The 21,377-nt window shown below is 45.9% G+C and overlaps 1 protein-coding gene across 1 annotated transcript in view; it reads right to left on the bottom strand.

Moving 5' to 3' along the window:
• The window catches only part of LOC144769034 (glycine N-phenylacetyltransferase-like), a 244,865-nt gene that overhangs the window by 118,656 nt on the left and 104,832 nt on the right, over window positions 1-21,377 (bottom strand). The window contains exon 2 of the mRNA XM_078653030.1: window positions 6,553-6,667. Within this exon, the coding sequence (XP_078509156.1) occupies window positions 6,553-6,633 (81 nt within the window). The 5' untranslated portion in view covers window positions 6,634-6,667. The remainder of the gene's footprint in view (window positions 1-6,552; window positions 6,668-21,377) is intronic.

Below are 21,377 nucleotides of genomic sequence, written 5' to 3'. Positions count from 1 at the left end.
ATAACATCCAACTCAAATCTATTGTCGCTTGAGACTGGACAGATCATAATTGTATCACCTTCTGCATCACTAATGCTTTGAGCAGAAGAAAGGTGCAACTTACAAATCATGGAGAAAAAAACATGCAGAACAAAATCTGAATGATATGACTTCCCCCAGCAACAACACCCTGATCCTCAGGCATATTTGATAGACGACTAGGGGCCAGATGTAGGTCACGAAATACCGGTCGGTAACGGCCGAATTCGGCCGTTACCGACTGGTATTTAGAATTTGGCATGTAGGGGCCAACATTTTACAGAATCTGTAAATTTACCGATTCAGTAAATTTACCGATTCTGTAAAATACCGAATCGGTATTTTTACCGATTCAGTAAATCCCAGATGTAGGTGACACTCCTAAGAGTGCCGCAGGCCCTTAAGAGTCGGTAGTTTACCACCCAATCCTATTGGGTGGTAAAATACCAAATGCAGGTGTGCATGCACACCTGTGCCATGTGACACACAGACATGCTCTTAGGGAATGTATGTGTGCCACATGGCCCACGTGCCTGAATTGGGGGTGCTAGAGAGTGTCAAAGTGACACCCCCTGCACCCTTGCAGGATTCGGTATTGCCCATTGATTCCTATGAGCTTCAAGGCCCATAGGAATCAATGGGCAATACCGATTCTGTATTTACCGAATCGGTAAATACCGAATGTTACAGATTCGGTAATTGAAAATTTAATTTTACCTACATCTCCCACCTACTATTTTACCGATTCATAAATACCGAATCGGTAAAATTCGGTATTTATGAATCGGTAAAATAGTATTACCTACATCTGGCCCTAAGCTCTTATAGTTCACTACAATACCTGCATACTGAACACCTTCGACTCTATTCCACCCTTTCAACTAAAAAGAATATACACCAAAGTCTCGAAACCATGGTTCTATGACAGTCTAAACACAGAAATATATGCATGCTAAGAACAGCGGAATGAGCTTGGAGACTTTCTCCACCCATGGAACATCTACAAGAGCGGTGAGGAACACCTATAATAAACATTCAAAATGGAATTTCTTTAGAATCCAACTGGATCTATCCTAAAAGCTCTACAAACTGGTGAAACAACAATCAAATGATGAACCCTAGCTGGCTATAATTGAATTCAATATGCTGCCAAACTGCAAGAAATGTGCCTCCTTCTTCCAGGGAAAAACAGTAACAACTGAAATTACCTGCGGTCAGCAAACTACCTCCAGTTCTACTGCTTATCAGCTGCTCTCCTTCGCGAATTTCGGAATTGCCTGGTCTCACCCCCAAAAACAACGCCTCTTGGAATACATTTAAAACCTTAAGCAAACAAGACATTCGCAATATCCCTACATCGCTTAAACCGTCAAATCACGTCAACGACCTGCTACCATCCAAAATCTCATGGAGATCAAATAATTGTTACTTTCACTTTGGGCCAAGATAGTGGACGATTTGATAAAGATGTTGGATCAGAACAAATACTGCCTCCTAATCCTCATAGACTTATCATCTGCATTTGATACGGTTAAACACAACGGGGCTAATTTAGAAGCCCCTTGCCTCGCTGGTGCATCATGTGACGCACCGGCGGCGCAACCTGCTGTGGGATATTGACCCACACACGCAAAGCCACACTGTGTTGCTTTACTTGTGCTGTTACGTAGCGATGTGCAACGATGAGAAATGTTTTCATTTCTCCTCGATTTTTTACTCTTTCAATGTGTGCTGCATTCTGCAGCATATATTGGAAGACAAAAGCCTCTCAATTGATTGTTTTAGTGCAGGGGGTTGCCCCAACCTGCACAAAAATAATCTCCCCACAACGCTGGCATCCTTGCACCATGGTGAAAGGGTGCCTGCACCAGAGCATGGCAGCAGTTTGTGCGCCAACATAAGGGGAAGCACAGAGATTATCAAAACTAACGCAGCGCAGCAAAACGACATGAGGCACCGCGCGGCGTTAGTTTCTTGTAAATCTGCCCCAACAGTCTCTTAGATGGACTTGAACGGAGAATGGGCCTTTCTGGGCCCGTACTAAATTGGTTCACCTCCTTTCTCGGCAACAGATGTTAAAGATTCAAGGTCAACCAGTCCCTGTCTAATGCCACACCAGTCCAGTTAGGGGTTGCACAAGGCCCCTCACTGCCACCCATGATTTTCCACTTTTTCACTGAGCCCCTAGCTCACATCTTGAGCTCCTCCTAGACACATTATCTCATGTATGCTGATGACACCCACTTGCACTTGAAAATCTCTTTACCAGAATATATTAGGTCCCTCAACACAATTCTAATCAAAACCCAAAAGTGCTAACCCACAACCACCTCAAACTTAATGCAATAAAAACTGACTTCCTCCTAATCTGCCCGCCAAATCACTAGCACGAGATCGATCTAGGGATGACTCATCTAACCGCTCTTAACTGCCCACCATGCATTATCGATTACACAAGATCTCTGTGAATAACTTTGGACAATAACATAAATATGTAGGCGCACATGAGTACCACTGTGAAAGGAGAGAACTGCTAAATGAACCGTTTAGGAAACTACAACCCTACTTGCCTCAGGATGACTGCCAATGAGAGGTCTAGGTCCCAGTTATTCCCAAATTAAACTATGGATGTGCTATCTTGTGTGACCTTCCTGGGATTAAAAAGCAACAATCACATCTCCCTTGATCCTAAAACCTTTAACTGGCTCCGATATGAGGCAAGAATTCAGGCAAAAATTGCGTGCATGACCTAGAAAGCTCTTAATTACCACACCACAAGCTACATGAAACAAAATCTTGAATTATCTGGTGGATGCAGATCCTCTAGAAGCACCAGCATTTTGGTACAGAAACAACAAAAATTCCATAAAAAGAAAACTTGCAGGAGAGCCTTCTCAGGTATTTCCCTGAGCATTCGGAACGCCCTAGTACCTGAAATCAGATTGATTTCCTCGATTACTTATTAAAAAAAGAAGTTGAATTACTACTTAAGAACCAATTTCTGCCCTAGATCATACAATTCATCTCAAGATTAGCACCTGTGTTTATTGCTTGACCGTCTGTCCATCTCTTGTCCTGGAGATACTGCCTCCCTCTCTCTTGATTATGTTTTTGTGTTCTTCTCTCCTATTTTTTTTCCGATCATTTGTGAAGTGCTCTGATACCCTCACAACTCATACTTGATTGATATAAAACTTTATAAATAAATACATAAATAAATAAAATCCATTAAGCAGTCTCTAAACACATTTTGAAAGGGTTTAATTTGTACATTTAACATGTTGTTGCAGTACATTGTAGAGGACAGAGATAGAAATGTTTTGGCCTAAACCCTTGAGGTTTTTAATCACCCATTTTAACACAGACAGTAAACTTCATTTTTGGATCCTAGTACTAAGCTCTATAGACACACGAGATTGGGTCTAGTCTTGTCGAATGAGTACATTTTGCTTTTTGGATGCATTGTTTGCCAGACAGTAACGCACTCCTGTATTACATTGATTTCTTATAATGCAGGGGATTCCTTGAAACTAGACGCAGTAGGCAACACTGCTAGGCTGCTATGCATCTTTGTTTCCTTTTCAAATACATTTCTTTCTGTTACCATTTCATAGTATTAACCCCTTGGCTGCGGCGGTAATTCCGCCGCAGCGCAAGGGGGGCCTGCCCGGCGCCGCTGTGCTCATGACGGAACCACTCCATCACGAGCCTCAGGCGCACTGTGCTTGTGACGGAGTCGTTCCTTCACGGCCCGCCCACTCAGTAGAACGCGCCGCGCATGCGCGAAATCAGAGCCGCGCAGGCACTGCGCCGGCCGTGACGGAACCACTCCATCACCAGCACAGCGCGTCCGTGGCTGGTGACGGAGTGGTTCCGTCACCAGCATCGATGAGGTTAATACTCAGTTGTTGACTTCCCACAGAACCTGAGGGGATTCTTTCATTAAGAGGCTCTTATCTACTCCATGAGTCAAACGTTAAAAAACTGAGATTTGGGGGGATTTTTTTTTTACCTACAATGTAATACTCAACTCTGAGTTTTGCCTGGAATTGTCACAGATACCTCTTCTTTTTGTTTTTTCACAGCGTATATACTTAATTAAGTCCCTCACCAAGGTCACTTTACATATAGTGAGCTATGGTATTTATTAGGATTTTTTATGAGTCTGGCATTTTCTTTGTTTCCCCAGGGAATCTGGATACCACGTTTAACAGTGAATTCTGGGGCATATTACCAAGGGTGGCGATAGGCAATTATCGCCAGTTTAGCGGCCGTTTTCGGCCGCTAAGCGGCGATAATTCTATCGCTCTATTAGCAAGCTGTCGCTAACTGATTTTAGCGACAGCTTTTAGGCGATAACGAGCGGTTTGAGGCCCGCTTTGCATGTCAGCGATATTTATCGCTAATTACATGCAAAGTGGGCATACCCATCCTGTTAGCGACTGAAAGCAGTCGCTAACGTCGCTATCGCCTATTAGCAAGGCAGGCGTAGCGGTGGAAATATTCCTGCTATCGCCAACAACCAACGCCAGCTCAGACCAGTTCTTAACCATGTTATCCAATGGGAGGTGGATAACATGGCTAAGAGCATTTCGTCGCTAATGTGTGAATATCGCTGTATTCTCAGCGATATTCACGCATTTCGCATGATTTTTATCGCTTTTGAGATAAACCTTGCTAACAGCAAGTTATCTAAGCGATAAAAACTGGTGATGCGCGGCGATAAAAATATTGCCGCTAACCCTACTTAGCGAGAAATATCGCTATTTGTTGGTAATATGCCCCTCTGTTCCTTGCATTTTCTAGGAACTTGCTCAAGATCTCCTTTAGACAAGAAGCTAGTCTACCCTTGTCCTCTGAATAATTTTGCTGATACCTCACTGGGGGACTATATAGTCCAGATGAGGATGCAGTTTTCTTTTAGAAAGTGATGCCACCATTACACACACATTTTACACTGATTTTAATTAAGTTGGGCAAATTGTCACCCTTTACCCAATAGGTTGCTCCCTTCTATTCTGTCACCGCGACTGACATGGGCGCAGAGGCAAAGGAGCTGTCTGAGTACATTGAATATGACTATAAAAAAGGATGTCCACTGCACTCCAAAAAGTTTTTCAAGGAGTATTTGGTGTACTGAAAAGGTACTCAATGGGATCCAAATAGTTAGGGTGCTCAGAGTGATCCCCTTCTGTTCGAGAGGGGCAAAGAACAATGTACAAATGAAGGACCTTACGGATGTAAGGTGGAGCTTCTGAGCACACCTGTGTGCTGAAGTAAAGTTGCGAATTATACAAGGGTATTCCTTAATTCAAAGTTCTATTCACTTTGTTTTATGAAAAGCAGTTCAAAAATACACATAACTGGTATCCATGAAAACAAATTCTTTGTGTCAGTTTTGAAAGATTTCACAACATCAATCCAAAGCCATGTGCTTCATTTACATAGAAAACCGTTTGAATATCCCCAATGCATTTCGAGCTGTTAAGCTCTTCTTCAGGGGGTCCATATAGTCTAAAGGAAAATGAGAAAACCGCGTTTTAAAAAACAGTAGAGCCCGAGGTATCTTTCTCATATGTCTTTTGGACATAAGAGAAAGAAACCCCAGCTACATCTTTTGGACAAAAGATGTAGCTGGGGTTTCTTTCTCATATGTCTAATTAAATCATGCTCAGAATGACTAAATTGAATCTGTCATTTCCTTTGTGTATGTAAAATATTTATTATGAACATAGCTGAATGATTGAACGAAAAAAAGAAAAACTAATACAAAATATTTTTGGAATAAATTTAATGTCTTTTTCATATATTTAGCATCCTTCTTTGAAAACGTTTTGAAAGATTATCATTGTATAACTATATACAGGTCTGTCAGAGGTACTTCTTTGTTGATGACTTCCGCTAACCAAATGCATTTGAGTATATTGACAACCATGCCTCCTCTCTTCCCTGTGTCAGTTCTTCCAACTATACCATCTCTGCCTCGTGGTCCTCCTTCAGCTTCTGTATTACCATGCTCCAAGCTTGCTGTATTTCTATTTGGCACAATGCCTTTTTTCGAATGTATGACACAATCACACATGCTTTTACAACATATGCCATTACAACACGGGTAATAGAACAAACACATTGTTACCACGCTTTCCATTACCATGCAAGCTGTTATGACTTGCATTAGGGAAGCGCTGGCCTTTGGAATAGTATATATTTCAATTCCAACAACAGTTTGTGCAATAGTAGGGAAGGTGTTGGATTTAAATCCAATGGAACGCGTGGTAATGGAACGCATGGTAATAACACGTTTGTTGTATTGCAGTTGTTGTAATGGTACTGTGTTGTAAAGACTGTTTCCCCTTTCTTTCACCTGATATATTCATACCATTTCACCACTTCAGGCTATATTTTGTACTCCTTGTTGCAAACATCCTCACGGTCTCCTTACAATCTACTGGCTTTTATCTGGTGCTTATTTGACTGGTCAGTACTGGTTAAATGGACAGTTTGAAATAAAGATTGAATCCTTTCTTTTCTTACCCTCAGAGCCTCAGGGACACTCTGGAAAAGAAGTTGCTCTAGCTCCATTCGATCCTCAAGGCTCTCTATCGCCAACATCATGAATCAAGAACTAGTTCAGGGTGTATAGAAGTGCCTAATAAAGGATTAGAAAGAACACAACAGAGCAAGATAAATTTGGAAGATTCTGACCTTATTTAAGTGCAATACAATGCATAGACTTCCATCTCAGGTGTTTCCCAAGTTGGATAGCTTCCTCCGATGGCTTTAATCCATCATGTTACAGTGCAGGTTAACTATGTGTTGTTTGAAATTTAAAAAAACAAACAATTTGTCACTATATGTGGACCACGAATACTAGGGCAAAAGGTTCTAATTGTGGATGTAATCAGGACATCTTTTGTCTTAAAACAGGGAAGAATTTAAGAGCATCTCACCATATTTTGAAAGTGAGATTTGTATTCTCTCTGTTTGGGCAGGGCATAGGAACAGCAGCTCTTTGCTATCAGCGGTACTATCCCGATTTATTACACCTATTGATCCAAGGTAGCTTTACATGTTTGTTGGAGCTCTCACATCCAACTCAATGTGTCTGTGGAAAAAAGAGGGAAGGAAACTGATGTCAAAATTGAAATTCAAGTCAGCAAATTTGACAACTCTCTATGGTTTCTGTGAGGCAGAAAGGGATTGAATGGGTTTTAATTTATGTCCTTGCACTGCCCATGTATGAATTTATAAAGGAAAATTCAAGTCTGCTAATTGCTTTTCTCCACTAGTTTTGCAGCAGCAAGGTGAGTGCTGTGTTTGGTAGTGTGTGTTGTGGTGTCCCCTTTCACATCTCACTGATGCTCATGAACTTATCAGACAGCCCCATTGAATGTGTGACTCAGTAACAACTTCAAGATCTGTTGGGCCTAATCACAAAGGCAATTTTACACGTCAGTAAATCTAGATGTTAAATGTAATGTTACAATTTGTAGTTTATTTTCTTTTTTTGGGTCTCTACAATTTCCAAGGGTAAGTTGACAACAAAGTTAACTACGAGTTACCTTTCACACATAAGGGTAGCTGGCCACCCCCCGGGTTGAAGCTCTCCCTATGGTAAGCACAGGGAAATTCTAAAATGTTCATTTAATTGTAAAATAAATTGGTAAATATAGTTATATTAAATATTAATGTAAATTAATATATGTTTATTTCAGTTGAATAGCAAAACAACACACTACAGTGCTATTAATTCAATTTTGAATTAAATATTCAGTTTAAATAAATTACATGTCAATATTTTTAATAAGCTTTGTTTTTAAAAACACCAAAAGTAAAATTCTTATTTTTGTATATTTTGTATAAACAATACTGAATGTAGTGATTAGAATGAATTTAAATTACCATAATGTATTTTAAACTGTTTATTTTTAACTTAAAAGGTTTTTAATATATATTTTTTTAATCTTTTTTTATTTATTTAACCTTTTTAACATTAAATTCAATTTAGATATATTCTTCAAAAGATGAAATGCATGCATTCACTTTAACATTATTCCCTTTAGAGTCCTATTTTAAGTCCCTGCCTCTATTATTTTGCAGTCTTTGCAAATGGCCATGTGCTGTCTTAGCTTTACTCCAATCCTGGGCTAGAACACGTTGTACAAGTATTTTGTGGCCTTTAGGGCTGTAGTAAAATTTAGAGGTGTTGTTTGTGAATAGCAGTGGGGTTTCTCTTTTTTTGGTTGGGTGTTGGTACTTGCATGACCCTCTCCAAAACCCTCCAAACCCCTCCCAAAAACCCTCCTTTTGTGCAGCAGATAGTCCCCACTTTCACATCCTTCCCCTTTTCCCTCCCACGTTTACAACTAAAGCCCCAATAATGATGCGGTCAGACACAGCTTCGACCATCGGTCGGAGCCCTTCAGCCCGCATCGTAATCGGCTGGTCGGATTCCTTTCTGACTGATCCATTTAGATAGGGTTGATGGGAAGGGAATCTGAATCAGATTTCCAAATGGCCTCCGACGGGGCTCCTAGAGCCCGACAGCCATTCAGAATGCCTTCAGTAATCCCTCAGCCGGCTCTTCGGCCGAAGGATTCCAATTGCAGATTACCACAGTCTTTCTGTGCCGGCCTTTCCGACACAGAAAGGCTTTAGGAATCTGTCTTTGGGGGGCCCCCAGCATGGCCCCCATGAGTGTAAGTCTCCCGAATTGCAGCCTGGGGCCCCCGCAGTTCTCCCCTGTTGATCCCTGCACTCTGTGGCAGGCACCTTGATGTGCGTGCCATGGGGGCAGGGATGAACTGCACCTCTGCTCTTTACAATGAGAGCAAATGAGAGCAATGCCCAATGAGAGCATGCACTCCATTCGGAATGCATGCTCCCATAGTATTGTAAAGTATAGAATTGCATCCTACTTGCTGGGCTGGAACCCACAACAGGAGGTTGTTTGGTACCAGTTCCCAAAGGATGTCGGCCGGACTCCTGTCAGCCTGTCATCGTAATCAGGCCCTAAGTACTAAGCTGACTTGTGTGAGTATCTTCCTATATTGAAGATAGGAGTGGTGGAGATGGAGATTTATACCCATTGGTTTGTGAATTGGATAGTTTAGTGCTACTCTACAAACTCCAAAATGGAGTTTGTAAAAAGGGCTTTTTAATTACAATGTTCTCATTTTAAATGAATATTGGATGAATACTAATTTACACTGACAAACTTTATATCTCTAAGTATGAACACTTTTGTTTAGGGACTCCACTAAAGTATTTGGTATTCAGGCTTTGAGACTGGCAAAAAAACATTTATAAAAGCATCACATTTCAGAAAGTGAATTCAGGTCTTTGCACCATTAGCATTCCATCTTCTCTTTACATTGATGCAGTGAGTAATAGAGGTGCATGTCATTATGCTATACGGTTCCTTCTAATCTAGTTGGACTGTGCATGTAGAACATCAAAACTTCATAATACAGAGACTGGATCTTCCTTTATAATCAGGTAATGTTGGTCCGTTTTAGCTAGTTCACAGCCCTGCATCTAAACTCCTAAACCTACAGAGTTATAGATGATGTCAGCAACCTAGAAAATGACTCTTGGATTCACAAGGAAATTGTGGTATTAGATCTAACCCTTTCGTTTTTAACTTTTGCATACCCAAAGTATTCACAAAGAAAAGATACAGTATTCAATTTTCAAATGTTTATTTTAAAGATCTACTCTTTGTAGAGTAAACAAGAACTGCTGTTATAGGAAAGAATAGACACATTATTGTAATAAGCATTATTGGAATGGTGAAAAACACAAACAATTCAACAATGTTAATTATTCATACTATTGCTAAAGTTACTCATATCTATTTGTAATCTCTATGCTAAAGAGATCATATCGAATGAACCCATCTGCCAAGCCATTTGAAATGACCTAGCCCAATACCTTGGTACTGTATGTCAGGAAGCCAGGCTCAGTGCTTCCACAAAAGCACCCCTGTTTGATTGCATTCTTAGTTAAAGCTCTCAGCAGAGTTCCATGAGGAGTCTCTCTGAAGTGAACCTCTCACTGACTTCAGCATGGATGCTGTTTTTATAATTAAATGGCAAGCTTCCAAAATTGTGCCAAAGATGCAACACAACATTTTAATTACACTAAAGCTGAAGATTTGTCCCCATATGAGCATGGAAAATAAAACAATGCACCATTTTCTGAATTTGTGCGACCCTGGAACTAAATGTGCAGGCAACAGGGTGACAATGTCTTACAGGAATAAATGTGTCCTAGGACCATCCTCGCAAAAGGAAAACATGTGCAAACCGTCATTAGAAAATGATGCTAAGTTAAAACAAGAAACTAAAATGGAGATTAACCGAAGCTACAAAACAATAAATCTGACAATGTCTCAGAAGTGGGTGTAAGTTTCTGTTTCATCAAACAAAATACTTGTTTGTCGGTAAGTGGCATGTTATTTCTCAGTTAAGTAATTTGTTTTACAATGGGTGAATAACATCTCATATCAACAATGTGTTGCATGTTTACAACGTTCTACCATTTTTATGATGTGTGGCTGTCATGCTTTTTTCTTCCAGGGTTCATATATTTTGGCACCACCAAGCTCTCTAATATTAATCATCTTAGTGGTCCATACCATCCAGGGCTCCAGCTATGCATTCTGCAATTGAAAGTTGGCACCACTAAGCCTCTTTGATTCTCCGGATAGACATGGACGAGCAATCAAGTTCTGGCTAGAGAGATAAGAGGTGAATCTGGGTATGGTACTGTACAACTATCACACGTGCAATAAAGTTGTCAAGGGTGTACCCTGTGTAGGATGACGGTTCCTGTTCCTTTGAAATTGCATTTCCAACCCATTAATAGAGTGCTTTCATATTGCAAAGGTACCTCTTTCACATCTCCTTCTCTTTTCAGCTTAAAATGGGTCACAGCAGGCACTTTGTGAGACAAACTTCAACAAAGTGCCACCCAACCAAGTGCCACTCGTGGTCATCTGGTTGTGCTACTCCTGGGAAAAGTCACAAGTTCAGGCCGACTGTGACGGAGCACATGCCAGATACAGAGACCAGGTTAGTTCCATCAAAAAAGTTACCTTCTCAATGACAAGCGCAAAGAGTCCAGTTCACAGTAGAGGAGACCCAGAGGAGCAGGAAGAGGGTCGCTGATGGTCTTCGCTGGCTGGAGCATTAAGAGCAGGCTGGGCAGCGCAGGAAGTCACGAGTTCAGGCGGTCACATGTTGCGTATGGCAATTGCTGAGGCTTTGCGCTAGTGGTCGGTGTTAGCTGTCATTGCTGTAGTTAGAAGTACAGATCTTGCCTTGCCTGTCATCTCAGGTGGTCGCTCCAGCGTGAAAAGTGGAATTTACTGGAGCTTTACATTGGCAATCAACACGGACAGAGGGGATGTTGTTGTGCAGATGGGCCTGTTTGCGGTTGTGAAGAGTCTAAAACTTCAGAAGTGTTCCTTTTCTTGAATAGGAGTCACCTCTGATGCCAGGTAAGGGTCAAGGACCTGGGGAGGCACCTATTGAGGATCAGAGACTGTCTCCTGCCGAGACCAACAGGGCTCAGGCATGTGAAGTTGCAGCAGATCAGCTGGGCAGTGGAAGGGACGTCTGTTAGGCCCATCAGCTTTAGGATGGACTTTTTGACAGGCCCAAACCTACCTTTTTGATACATATAAGTCATCACTTGGGTAGGCCCTCGACAGCCTACAGGCTGTCCTGAAAGTAAAAACCTATTTAATTTGTTTTTAGGTACATTATTACAGTAAACATGCTGTAATTTTCAAATGGGAGCAGGTAACCAGTTCACGTTTGGGGTCTGTGGAATTTTAATGAAAAATCCTCTCTTATTGAAACGTCGGGTTTTTAAATTACAATTTTGAAAATGACACTTTTAGGAAGTTGGCCTTTTCCAACCTCAGCCATTTAGTGCCTATAGCTGGTCTCAGGGTCACATGACTGGGTGTAGCATTTACCGGAATGCTGAGGGGTAAACTGTGCAGGATGTGAAGTGGTCTTCTCCCAACCTCCTTAATTTTGAAAGGACTCCCTTGAGTCATTGATCTGACGGGCTTTTGGTGATGCACCTGCACGCCAGAGAGAGCTACTGAGACCAGAAAAGATTGTGGCAGCCTTCACAGCAACCCCTCATTGCATCTGTTTTTATCTCTACTGATTACGGATGATGTCCAGAAACATGTGTCTGGATATTTACTGTACTAACCTGCCCCAACGTTGGTGAAATACTTCAGCAAATATTTAAGTAAGCATTTACCTGAACTGCATTTACCATAATGATAAGGAGTAAACTGTGATGGGAGGTGAAGCGGTCCGCTCCCAACTCCCTTTTGTTTTTTAATTACTATCTTTTTCTAACTTGGTATGTTCTTTTATGTCACTGTTTGGAGTGTTGCACAAATATTTTCATACAAAGCTTGACTGCTATGTGCCAAGCTACCAGCGTATTGAGCACAGGGGTTTGCTTGTTACTTCACCCTGACAAGGATTTTGGTTTCTCCTTGAGCAGCATTGTTACCCACTCAACCAGTAACCCAGTATCTTACAAGGTCTCTGGAGCTTGTCGTGTCCCTATAGCTCAGAACAGTACATTGGAGTTACTCAGGTTAGCTTGGGATGAAGGGATCAGGTGTAGTTTACTTTCTCAGATAGTAAGGCAGGCCTCAAGCAGGAGGGTAGTCACCAGGAAGCAGTGCGGCAGTACTCTGGGGGGGGGGAGGCAAGGCAGTCCTTCTTCTGGAATGTCCTTCTTTTCAAATGCAATGGACCATGCCCTATGAGCCTTATGTTCTACTTTAGAAATGATTTATCAGTATTTAAAAGGAAGATTTATGCCTGGCAAAAGGTTTATGTTGGCATGTCGGAATGGCAGTTTACAACTGCAATCCTTGAGACATATTTTTAAAAGCTACGTTTGTGGGTGTTTACAAAACGGTGCACAGTGGTGCAAGGATTGACAATTGCATCAGAAATTCTGATGCATCTCTTGGCGCAAAAGTAACGCATGGCTGGAGTTATGTCGCAAACACAACGCAACTCCAGAAATGCATGCGGAGGCCTTTTCCTAATAAACTGTGTCACCCCTTATGCCTGCTCCAAGCGGGTGCAGGGTTATGAGGCAGTGGGGTCCTTGAAGTGGCCCAGTGAGATCTGTGAGGCGTTCCTGCATGGGAATGCCTACCCTCCATACATTATAACTGAAGCAGGTATAATGTGATGCCGGGCTTTATAACGTGACACATCTCCCTAAATGCGGCACATTGTAAATGGGCCACAATGTGACACATTGCTTAGCTGCTGATGCATCATCAAAAAGGGACGCAACAACGGCACAAATGTTATGCAAGGGGTTTGTAAATCTGCCCCAGGATTATTTTAAGCAACTTGCGAGTGTACCTCCCACAGCATTCCTTCTCCCCTATAAACAATGCATTTAACTTTGCCACAAGAACAATATCCTAGTTGCTGAGTGAGTTTCTCCTTTCAAAATGACCTCTGCAAGATGTTGACAATAGCATTCAAAGTTTTGCTCGACATGTTCACAGGCAACATTGCCAGCACCATCTTGTGCAACATAGAGGTTTGGATCTTACAGTTTTCTAGTCCCTCAATACTGGAAGTCACTCTCTACTTATATACTATCCATTCCATCATTACAATACTTTAAAACTAGACTGTACAGCCATATCAAAAGAGTGGATATTCTAAGAAGGCAAACTGAATGAAAATAGACCTTTTGTGGAAGCGTGCCTTGTGACATGTGTTTGATGTGTTTGTTTTCAGTATCTAATCACAAAACCACACCTTTGTACAGTACTTCAATCACCCATTCTTCTTTGTGTTATTCAACCAATCATGTTATGCACCACCTAAATTCTTCTGTATAACATTTCTGTTGAAATTGCATGCTGATCAGAGCAATAAATCTACAAAAACACATCATGATTAAAAAGAAGGCTTATGGTTATTTATTTATTAGGTAGTTATGTTACTATAGCGCAAACATTATCTGGTGGTGCCAGAGCACTTTAAGGCAGAGATATATACATGTGTAGTTACAGAGAGTCAAGAATTCCCAAATATTGCTACATCAGCTCTAGAATTGCAAAATGGTAAATAGTTTCAGAAAAATAAGGAAACTAGTTAACAATATTACCAATAGCTAAACACAGCAGTAAAAACGTTGTAATTGCTTGATTAAGTGGAGGAAGCATAGTTCTGTTCCATGCTCTCACAGGAGGCGATTAGCTACAATGTCCTAGCTGAAATATTATTGAAGCAGGAAGGTTTTCAGTTCTGTTTAGAAGGTGAGAGACAATGTTCTAAATCAGTGGCCTTCAACCTTTTCTACAGTGAGAACTACTTCTGGTCAGTGAAAATCGTTGTAAGCTACTGAAGGCCATACCACTCAAACAATGTTACCAATGCCTAATTTGAACAGAGCCAAAGACTATAGTTTCAACAAAATACTTTGACTAAGGGCACTCTGATTGGGCTGCCATCTGTGCCAGTGAGAGCGTTGTCTTTGGGATGTATGAACGTGTATGCATATAAAACGGGATATATTTGTATGGGTGAAAGAGTTAGTAGTATGCACTTGTGGCACAGGACATACCTTTTGCCAAATGTGGCATTGTTTCATGTCTAAAACAAACATGCAACCATGTTATTAATTGGTGGACTTTCAGTTCAGAAACATTTTCTGCAAAACATTTCCAGGATATGAAAGATTTTTCTGCACTTTAAATTTTTCTCAGTTTAAAAAATGGGAGCAAGATGCTTGCTGTAGATGGGGTGTCATATTTACAACATAATAATGCAGCCATTTGTTTAAATAGGAGGTATTTAAAGTGAAGAAACATGCTTCATAAAATATTAAAATGTAATAGTCTTAATTGAAAGGGGAAACAAATACAAATATTGACTTAATGCTTCACAGAAATATTTTTATCCACTTTAAATTGCTCCTATTTGTCTACAGGCCACTGAGAGGAAGAGGCCTGCTATTTGTAAGTTAAACAGTGGGAAGACCAATTGATGGTCTCCTCCCATGAAAGCATGCAAAGGGCGATGAGAGGAATACTTGTAATCTGTCTAACCTCTCAATCACTTGGGGTAGCATTCAATCAATCAATCAATCACAGCATTTGTATAGCACGCTATTCACCCGGAAGGGTCTCAAGGCGCTTGGGGAAAGGGGTCCGCTACTGCTCGAACAGCCTGGTCTTGAGTTGTCTCCTGAAGGCGAGGTGGTCCTGGGTCAGCCGGAGGTGGGTGGGGAGGGTGTTCCATGTCTTGGCCGCCAGGTAAGAGAAGGATCTGCCTCCGGCGGTGGCTCTTCGGATGCGTGGTACGGTTGCGAGGGCGAGGCTGGTGGACCGTAGCTGGCGGGTGGGCGTGTAGAAGGTCAGGCGGTCGTTGAGGTACTTGGGGCCCAGGTTGTGGAGAGACTTGTGTGCGTGGGTGAGGAGCCTGAACGTGATCCTCTTGTCAACGGGGAGCCAGTGCAGGTCCCTCAGGTGGCCGGAGATGTGGCTGCGTCAGGGGATGTCCAGAATGAGTCGGGCGGAGGCGTTCTGGATGCGTTGGAGTCTTTTCTGTAGCTTGGCTGTGGTTCCGGTGTAGAGGGTGTTTCCGTAGTCCAGTCGGCTGGTGACGAGGGCCTGGGTGACCGTCTTCCTGGTTTCGGTCGGGATCCATCGGAAGATCTTGCGAAGCATGCGAAGGGTGTGAAAGCATGATGAGGATACGGCGTTGACTTGTCTAGTCATCGAGAGGGAGGAGTCCAGGATGAAGCCCAGGTTGCGTGCGTGGTCTGTTGGTTTGGGGGCGGTGCCCAGGGCTGGGGGCCACCAGCAGTTGTTCCAGGCGGAGGGTGATGGTCCCAGGATGAGGACTTCCGTCTTGTCTGAGTTCAGTTTCAGGCGGCTGTTCTTCATCCACTCGGCGACGTCTTTCATCCCTTCGTGTAGGCTGGTTCTGGCGGTGTCGGGGTCTCTGGTGAGGGAGAGGATCGGCCGGGTGTCGTCGGCGTAGGACATGATGTTGAGGTTGTGTTGGCGTGCGATGGCGGCTAGAGGTCTCATGTAGATGTTGAAGAGGGTGGGGCTGAGTGATGATCCTTGCGGGACTCCACAGATGACTTCGGTGGCCTCGGATCGAAACGGGGGGAGGCGGACTCTCTGTGTTCTTCCGGCGAGGAATGAGATGATCCACTTCAGTGCCTTCTCTTGGATGCCGGTATTGTCGAGTCGCTGGACTAGGGTGCGGTGGCAGACGGTGTCGAATGCGGCGGAGAGGTCCAGGAGGATGAGTGCCGCTGTTTCCCTGTTGTCGAGCAGGGCTCGGATGTCGTCGGTGGCTGCGATGAGGGCGGTCTCGGTGCTGTGGTTGGCTCTGAAACTGGACTGCGAGGGGTCGAGGGATCCGTTCGTCTCGAGGAAGGTGGCAAGCTGCTTGTTGACGATATTCTCGATGACTTTGGTGGGAAAAGGGAGGAGCGAGATGGGTGGGAAGTTTTTGAGGTCAGTGGGGTCCGCTGTTGGTTTCTTCAGAAGGGCGCTGAGCTCGGCATGCTTCCAGCTTTCCGGGAAGGTGGCGGTGTTGAAGGAGGTGTTGGGGTGCGATGGTGGAGTCGGCCCTGTTGAAGACGTGGTGGGGGCAGGAGTCGGTTGGGGAGCCGGAGTAGATGGTGTTCATCGTGCGGGCTGTGTCTTCGGTGGTCACCGTGGTCCAGGTGCAGAGGGTGGCGGTGGGGTTCATTGGTTCGGTGGTTGGGAGCGTGGATGGTGCGCCGAAACTGTTGTGGATGTCGGCAATCTTGCGGTGGAAGAACGAGGTGAGGGAGTCGCAGAGATCTTGTGAAGGGGTGATGTCGTTGTTGCCGGTGCTGGAGTTGGAGAACTCCTTGACGATGCTGAAGAGTTCCTTGCTGTCATGGGCGTTGTTGTCCAGTCGCTGCTTCAGTGATTTCTTCTTGGTGGTGCGGATGAGCTGGTGGTGCTTGCGGGTGGCGTGTTTGAGAGCGTTCATGTTGTCGGTGGTCCGGTCGTGGAGCCAGGCTTTCTCGAGGGTTCGGCAGGTTTTCTTGGAGTCTTTGAGTTCGTCGGTGAACCAGGGGGCTTTCTTGCTTCTGGGCCTGCTGGGAGGGTTCTTCAGTGGTGCGAGGTCATCGGCGCAGGCAGTCAACCACTGCGTGAAGTTGCGGGCCGCTTCGTTGGCGTCTGATGTGCTGGCGGGTGGGTTCTGGCTGAGGGAGGTGGTGAGCTGGTCGGCAGTGATTTTGCTCCAGCTCCTGTGAGGAATCTGTTGCGGGTGGTGGTGGGTTGTGGTTTTTCTGAATCTGAAGTGGACGCAGCTGTGGTCGGTCCAGTGGAGTTCGGTGGAGTGGCTGAAGCTGATGTGCTTGCTGGATGAGAAGACGGGATCAAGCGTGTGGCCGGCGTAGTGGGTGGGGGTGTTGACCAGTTGCTTGAGGCCGAGGTTGGCGAGGTTGTCCAGCAGGGTGGCGGTGTTGCGGTCCATGTTGTTCTCCAGGTGGAAGTTGAGGTCCCCTAGGAGTATGTAATCAGCGGAGGGGAGGGCGTGTGGGCTGATGAAGTCCGTGATGTCTTCGCTGAATTGCGTGCGCGGTCCCGGGGGTCGGTAGATGAGGGTGCCTCTGAGGGTCGTCTTTGGGTCGGTGTGAATCTGGAAGTGGAGGTGTTCGGCGGTGGCGAGGGTGGCGTTGGCGTCGGTCGTGATGCGGATGGTGTTCTTGTGGACGATGGCGATGCCTCCTCCGGTCTGGTTGATGCGGTCCCTCCTGATAATCTTGTATCCATCCGGGATGGCGATGGCGATGTCGGGGGCTGAGGAGGCGTTCATCCAAGTTTCAGTGAGGAAGGCGATGTCTGGTGAGGTTGTGTTGAGCAGGTTCCAGAGTTCGACGGCGTGTCTGTGGACGGAGCGGGAGTTGAGCAGGATGCACTTGAGGTCGCTGCTGGGGTCTGGCTTGGCGGGTGCGGTGTCTGTTCGGAGGCAGGTGAACTTGCAGGTTGAGCAGGTGAAGGGTCCGTGGAAACGTTTTGGGGCGGCCCGGCAGCAGGTGGGTCTCCGGCCGGTATTGAGTGAGTTGAGGGTGGCGGCGTCGTAGGTTTGTCGGGTAGTCTTGCGTCGGCGGGAGTCAGGGGTCCTGGCACTGGGCGCGGTCCTGGTGCGGACGGGCGCAGACGGGCTTACCTTTGGCGCACAATCGGCGCACAATCGGCGCTCCCGCTGCGCGAGACCGCTGCGCGAGACCGCTGCGCGTATGCGCGGTCGCCATTTATGGCGAAGTGGGAGGGAGGGAGGAGCAGCTGGGAGGCGGGAGCGGGGAGGACACAAAACGAAAAGGGGGCATGTCTGCTAGGACGGCGGCGGGAAGCAGGGAGCGGGGCGGGCAGGCACAGGGGGACTGGAGGACAACAAACAGTTCAAAACTACAACGTGCAAGGGGACAACAGTCACGATAGTACAGGCAAATAAAAACAGAAAGGAAACATAAAAAGTGATTAGGCACGCGCAAATACGGCGAGATCAGCGAGTGCAAGGGGACAACAGTCACGATTGTACAGGCAAATAAAACCAGAAAGGAAACAAAAAAGTTATTAGGCACACGCAAATACGGCGAGATCAGCGAGGCAGGCACAATGAGGGCAGCAGCGAGGCAAGGGGCACACACACAGCTGGTGGCCGTGCGGCGCGGGGGTGTCCTGAGAGCAGGTCACACTCACCTGCGCCGCGCGGTCTCCATTTATGGCCAAGTGGGAGGGAGGGAGGAGCAGCTGGGAGGCGGGAGCGGGGAGGGCACAAAACAAAAAGGGGGCGTATCTGCTAGGACGGCGGCGGGAAGCGGGGAGCGGAGCGGGCAGGCACAGGGGGACTGGAGGACAACAAACAGTTCAAAACTACAACGTGCAAGGGGACAACAGTCACGATAGTACAGGCAAATAAAAACAGAAAGGAAACATAAAAAGTGATTAGGCACGCGCAAATACGGCGAGATCAGCGAGTGCAAGGGGACAACAGTCACGATTGTACAGGCAAATAAAACCAGAAAGGAAACAAAAAAGTGATTAGGCACGTGCAAATACGGCGAGATCAGCGAGTGCAAGGGGACAACAGTCACGATTGTACAGGCAAATAAAACCAGAAAGGAAACAAAAAAGTTATTAGGCAGACGCAAATACGGCGAGATCAGCGAGGCAGGCACAACGAGGGCAGCAGCGAGGCGAGGAGCACACACACAGCTGGTGGCCGTGCGGCGCGGGGGTGTCCTGAGAGCAGGTCACATTCACCTGCGCCGCGCGGTCGCCATTTATGGGCAAGTGGGAGGGAGGGAGGAGCAGCTGGGAGGCGGGAGCGGGGAGGGCACAAAATGAAAAGGGGGCGTGTCTGCTAGGACGGCGGCGGGAAGCGGGGAGCGGGGCGGGCAGGCACAGGGGGACTGGAGGACAACAAACAGTTCAAAACTACAACGTGCAAGGGGACAACAGTCACGATAGTACAGGCAAATAAAACCAGAAAGGAAACAAAAAAGTGATTAGGCACGCGCAAATACGGCGAGATCAGCGAGTGCAAGGGGACAACAGTCATGATTGCACAGGCAAATAAAACCAGAAAGGAAACAAAAAAGTTATTAGGCACACGCAAATACGGCGAGATCAGCGAGGCAGGCACAACGAGGGCAGCAGCGAGGCGAGGGGCACACACACAGCTGGTGGCCGTGCAGCGCGGGGGTGTCCTGAGAGCAGGTCACCCCCAACTGCTCATTTGCTCAACATGCCACCTCAGTATGGAAGCAGTGATATGCAAACCAGTCTTGACCCTTCTCCTCAGGGGAACAGCTAAGCCCCGAATGCAAGCAACCCAGGACCGTTTTTTCCCTAGTTATGGGCTCATTGGAAGGTACAGCTTGAACCTAGTGACACAGTGAGCACAGGACCAACATATTGGCATAGCCATGCCCTTAGGGCAGTACATGAAACTCACAAAAAGGTGATTGGAGGAATGCTTGCAATTTGCCTAACCACTGGCAGTTCCTCAGGGTAGAATCCCACCCATCATTCCTTTGATCACGATGCCACCTCACTTTGGACCCAGCTGTATCCAAACCAGTCTTGACCCTGATCCGCATGGGAACAGTCCAGCCCCAAATTGACAGGCCAGGACCTTGCTAAACTGGAGCACAACCAAACCAGTACCGGTGTCACCCTTATTTTTTGCTTATCAGCTGGGTACACTTTGGTTCCAGTGGCACAGTGAGCGTGGGATTCACGTTTGGGCTCATCCATACCACTTAGAGCGGTCCATGAAGCATACAATGTAGCAATAGGATTCATGCAGCCGGCATTCCTGATTGATTACATCATGAGAGGGTACGGCTGCACAAGGGTAGCTGGAGTTCATGATGTTAGGTTGTGGGAGGCTGCAGCCAGTGGCAATGCCAGTGCAGCTTGCATGCAGTAAAACTTGTTTTAAACAATAGGAACGATCTCCGTGAGCGGACTGGACCGAACCCCAACCCCATGGACTGCGGTGGCGGCTGCACTGTGCAGCTGCTGCTCTTGAGCCTGGGAGTGGCACAGAGGTCAGAGCAGCTGAGGCTGCTTGAGCTCTTGGACACCTCCTTTCCTCGTGCGTGCAGCCGCTATTGCTTGCCGGGCTTCGCAGCTCCTGGGGGACGCTCGGCCAATGGGCGCCTGCTGCCAGCCGCGCTGGATTGCCTGTTGCGGTGAAAGCCCACCCGCCTGTCCCACAAGCCCGGCCTTTCGATCTACTTGCAGCCCTTCCTGATATGCCTCCCTGGTGCACAGATCGGCCCACTGTTGAGGTTTGGTGGTGACCTGTTTTCCCTCTACATTCTGGTGGCCTGACTCCTGTTCTCTTTATGCTCCGAGGCCCCTCTTAATGCCCCTGCTATTACTGTCCAAAGCTAGCCACATCTCGATGGGTGCCGGAGACTCTGCCTTCCTCTTTCTATCTCCTTCCAGCTCCCGTCTATGAGAGGGCTGATATCTTGCTGGCAGTGGCTTGACTTGAGAAACTATAGAAGACTGGGCTTGAATCAATCAATCAATCAATCAATCAATAACATTTGTAAAGCGCGCTACTCACCCGCAAGGGTCTCAAGGCAATGGGGGGGGTGGCTGCTATTGCTCGAAAAGCAAGGTCTTGAGCTGCTTCCTGAAGGAGAGATGGTCCTGGGTGAGTCGTAGGTGGGTGGGGAGGGTGTTCCAGGTCTTGGCCGCCAGGTAGGCGAAGGATCTTCCTCCGGTGGTGGTTCTGCGGATCCGTGGGATGGTGGCGAGG

The sequence above is a fragment of the Lissotriton helveticus genome, chromosome 1_1 (genome assembly GCF_964261635.1).
Source record: "Lissotriton helveticus chromosome 1_1, aLisHel1.1, whole genome shotgun sequence".
NCBI classification, from domain to species: Eukaryota; Metazoa; Chordata; class Amphibia; order Caudata; family Salamandridae; genus Lissotriton; species Lissotriton helveticus.
This window is presented reverse-complemented; position numbering and strand designations above follow the sequence as displayed.